We start from the raw sequence: 4,168 nt of genomic DNA, 5'->3' as shown, positions 1-4,168 counted from the left end.
AAATGGTTTGGAAAACTTGGGCGCCAGCAAAGGCTAAATTCTTCGCTTGGTTGGCTATCCAAGACAGAATTTGGACCGCGGATAGACTACAAAAACGTGGATGGCCAAATGGTGGTCTTTGCACCCTTTGCAAGCGAGAGCAAGAAAGTGGACCGCACCTTTTCTTCAAGTGCCGCTTCACTATTAGGCTATGGAACTTGGTCATTGCAAAATTTGGGCTTCATCATATGGACACCTCTATGTGGCATCTTGAGAGTTCGGTCAAGGAATGGTGGACAAATAGGACCGGCGCCGGAGTCCCCAACATGAAGGCCATGGCCTCTCTAACCATGCTCGTGTCATGGACCATTTGGAACGAGCGGAATGCCCGTGTTTTCCGGAACAAGAGTGCTCCGCCACCAGTCTTGCTAAACAACATCATCTGCGAGGCAAACCTTTGGATCACCGCCGGAGCAGAAAAACTAGGGAACATTATTTTGTGTGAGTAATCTTCCATGCCGTCTAAAAGTGTGCCCTTGTAACAAATTCTATCCTCTTCTTATTTAATAGATGAGGCAAATCTTTTGCTTCCGTTTCGAAAAAAAATGAGCGCTCGTGTTGTGAAAGATAATAGGGAGGGGGTGGGGTCCAAAGAGATCTTGTCAGCAGTGATGATGACATAGTTGTTTTACCCAGGTTTAGACCCACGTATGAGTAGAGGCTATGGCATGCCTACCTATGTTTGTTTGATAATATGAAAGAATTGCAATGGAGTTTTCTGATCTATCAAATTTTGCACCCGCGTGACCTTCTCTTCCAGTGAAAACTTGTTCACCTTTATATAAGTCGCCAGGGGGCCGGTGGTTAGGTAGTTGTATATTCGATGGATAGAATATGTTGGGGTGATCCCGTAGTTGTAGAAAACATATTTCCTGTAGCCCGAGGATCCTCGGGATAGTGCAACTCGGGTACTAACATCTTATTTTACAAAAACACAAGCACGGAGCTTCTGGCTTATTTGAGACAACAATATTTTGTTCCGGTCACATATTGATCATCAGCCGGCGTACATATCAGTAGGGAAGAATCCCTGTTGTCCTGCCATACTCGACGAGGTTGTCAAATATCTCACCCAGGTCATTATACTTGAACACGAACCCTTCCCCGATGAGCTTCTCAGAAGACAGGCACACTTTGGGCTTCTCCGGGGATCCATCAAAGCTACATAAGCATACTTGGATGTTGTTAAACCCACATAAAAGATAAATATTTGCGTGCCTGCATTCGAGCAGCCCAAACTTTAAACAGCCGACTCACGTACCGTTCAGGTTGCACATTGTATTGTGGATACTTCTCTTTCAAGAAACGGGAGAGCTGCAGGACTGTAGTGTTGTGGCTGCAGCAGATGTACCTGCCGGAGGAGGACTCGTTCTCGGCCACGAACACCTTGGCGCGGCATACGTCTTCAACGTGGCTTATCGCCATGGAGTCGGTGATCAATTGCAGGCCTATCAGCATGTTCAGGAATGTCTCGTCGCCTGGTAAATGCACATGTCAAGCGGACACCATGTCAGAAGAACACCGGATTGGAATGAGAGCTTGCTTGCCAGTCGCCACATCTCTCAGTTGGCAACCACCGACCGAGCTGTAGAAACAAGTGAGAAATGCTATAGCATGGACGCCTTTCTCACCGGACAACAGGGAGAGGGTGAGGGGGACGCTGGTTTTGGCCTTGGAGAGCGGCGCCGCACCCAAGGTGAACACGGGCAACACGGTGACGAGGCTGACGCCGTTCTCCTCCGCGAATTCACTCGCCGCCTTCTCCAGAAGCACCTTCGAGACGGCATACGCCTGCCATGTAAATTACGTACATAAAACGGGTATCAACGTTACGTGATTTATTTCCATGAATGTAAATGTCTGGAAGAGAGATAGCAGCTGCACACACACACAAAAGATTATGTACCCAAATTGGTGGCTTGTTTGTTCTGAGGTACTCGACGTCGGACCATGAGCCCTCGTCCAGCACGTGGCCGCCACCGTGCAACGGCCTTCTGGACACCGCGGCGTCCGACGACGTCAGGATCACCCGTTTCACCGTCCCAGCTCTCACGCACGACCTCATCACGTTGAGAGTTCCTTGGACGGCGGCTTCGATCATATCCTTCTGCCGCCAGACACAAGACGATATAAAATTAAAATAAAGTTAAGTAAAATACTCCATCATGACTATATGCATCGCTCGATGTAGAGTTGAGCTGACCGGTTGTGTCCCACTACTCAGTTTTGCCATTAGAAATTTCAACTGCTCAAAAATAACATCGTGTCATTAGACACATGCTCAAAAATACCACTAGACATCATCATTGTGATCTCAAATCTCTTTTGCTATGTTATAATGACATAAATACCTATGAACCAACATGCCAGCTCTATCTCACTACAATAAAGTATGGGGCCCATTTGATCCCAACAACGTTCTTATTTTCTTGTAAAATTATTCGCTTGGTTACTCCTGAAAAGTGGGGCCACACATATCATTGTGAGATAGAGAGAACTGACATGTGGGTCTAGGCTTATTTTTGTCATAGAACATGGTCAATGGGTTTGACGTAAAAATAACAATGTCTAATGGCATTTTTGAACAAAAATCTAACAGAACGATGTCATTTTTAAGATATCTAATGGCATTTTTGAGCAAGCATCTCATGGATTGATGGCATTTTTGAGTAGTTGTAACTTTTAATGGTAAAACTGAATAATGAGACACAATTAATGGCATAAATGATAAAAACCCTTCGAAAAAAAGACCGACATCACGTTTTCTGTCAGCTGCGGAGTGCGCCGTTGGCTTTTGATCAGAAGGCCACGTGAAGGATGTGACATCAGGGTGAACAAGGTCCCAAGTCTAATTCTTTGGCTGAGAATAATTTGCCAGAGATCACGTGATATATAGCTGACAACATAAATTTGTGTCCAAGTCCCAACTCCGTACATCACCGTCAGATATTCAGATGCCAGATCGAAGAGCGATCGTGCAAATGAAAGCAAAGATCGCGGGAGATGGATGTTTACCTCAGGATCTGCTGCATCGATGTTCATTGGGGCAGCGACAAGGAAGGCGTAGTCGCAGCCAGAAACCGCTTCGTCGAAGCTTCCTTCCACGTCCAGTTGGGCACCGATGACCTCCAAGGGGCCAAGCGCTTGCAAATCTTTGAGGTGGGAGTTCTTTTCCATGTCATCTTCATACAAAATACAGAATCTTCAGAGTCTTGGGAATTTTGGATCAAAAACAGTTTCCAGCAGTTTCAGCATAAGTGATAGTACGCAAAACACTTTGATTTGGAACTTGGAAGGCATGTTTTGCAGTCATAAAAAGAACATGGCAGGGTCCAAAGAACCTAACTCTGAATGGAAGTTTGCTGGAGTGCATAAGAAACAGAACTAGTAGAAACGAAGAAACAAGAACCAAACCGGGGTCTCTGACCGTCGTCTTGACCGCGTAGCCTTTCTCGAGCAGCAGCTTGATGAGAACTGCAGCGATGTAGCCGCTCCCTCCGGTGACGCACGCCGTCTTCCTCCCCTCGGCCGCCGACATCTCGATCAGTACCTCTAACGGCGAAGAGAACGACGATTGGCTACCTCACTGCTCCGGATGTTGCCACTGTGTAGAGAACCTGCATTTATACTGTGTACATACAGATAACTAACGACGGAGACAAGTCCCAGGTTGGTGGTGAATGACAAACAATTTTCCAGCAGTTGAAACTTGAAAGTGTCCTTGCACGTCATCGCTGACGCTGAAGTGACAGTAGGTAAGATCCTTGTGCATGAAGACTCTTAGCCGGCTGTATCTATGCATGGCTGCTAACGCTAAAGTTACAGTAGGTAAGGTTGATGTGCACTGTACGATATACTACTACCAGAGGGAGTACAATACAAACATGTGAACGTGGAGCTGTTGACGCTGGCTGCTATAGAGTGTTAAGAGCATCCCAACAGCCGCGCAAGCGCGCCGCGCGCTAAAAGTCACGATACAGCACCGGGTTAGCCAGCTTTGGTGTGTAGCGGTGCGCTGGCTCCAGCGGCCGCCGCAAATTAAAGCGCGCCCACGCCGCTTCAGCAGGCGCGCTATATTTCAGTTTTTTCTACTACATATTTGGTTTCGTAGATAGTTCTCCTATTACAT

The 4,168-nt window shown here is 46.8% G+C and overlaps 1 protein-coding gene across 1 annotated transcript; it reads right to left on the bottom strand.

The window, feature by feature from the left end:
* Window positions 1–916: 916 nt before the first annotated feature.
* Window positions 917–3,815, bottom strand: LOC123190573 (anthocyanidin reductase ((2S)-flavan-3-ol-forming)). Its single transcript, XM_044603247.1, has 6 exons — window positions 3,454–3,815; window positions 3,055–3,221; window positions 1,946–2,146; window positions 1,671–1,830; window positions 1,301–1,517; window positions 917–1,200 (listed from the first exon to the last, which is right to left on the bottom strand). The coding sequence occupies exons 1-6, from the start codon at window positions 3,575–3,577 to the stop codon at window positions 1,053–1,055; spliced, it is 1,017 nt and encodes a 338-aa protein (XP_044459182.1). The 5' UTR covers window positions 3,578–3,815; the 3' UTR covers window positions 917–1,052.
* Window positions 3,816–4,168: the final 353 nt, after the last annotated feature.

The sequence above is a fragment of the Triticum aestivum genome, chromosome 2A, assembly GCF_018294505.1.
Source record: "Triticum aestivum cultivar Chinese Spring chromosome 2A, IWGSC CS RefSeq v2.1, whole genome shotgun sequence".
In the NCBI taxonomy this organism is placed as follows: Eukaryota; Viridiplantae; Streptophyta; class Magnoliopsida; order Poales; family Poaceae; genus Triticum; species Triticum aestivum.
This window is presented reverse-complemented; position numbering and strand designations above follow the sequence as displayed.

What these genes read in the sequence shown, in the direction of transcription:
- LOC123190573 (XM_044603247.1), bottom strand. Translation starts at nt 3,577, where the DNA reads ATGTCGGCGGCCGAGGGGAGGAAGACGGCGTGCGTCACCGGAGGGAGC. An exon ending in TCGATGCAGCAGATCCTGAG is followed by an intron (nt 2,147 to 3,054) that starts GTAAACATCCAT and finishes GTCTGGCGGCAG; the next exon opens with AAGGATATGATCGAAGCCGC. An exon ending in CACCCTCTCCCTGTTGTCCG is followed by an intron (nt 1,518 to 1,670) that starts GTGAGAAAGGCG and finishes TGCATTTACCAG; the next exon opens with GCGACGAGACATTCCTGAAC.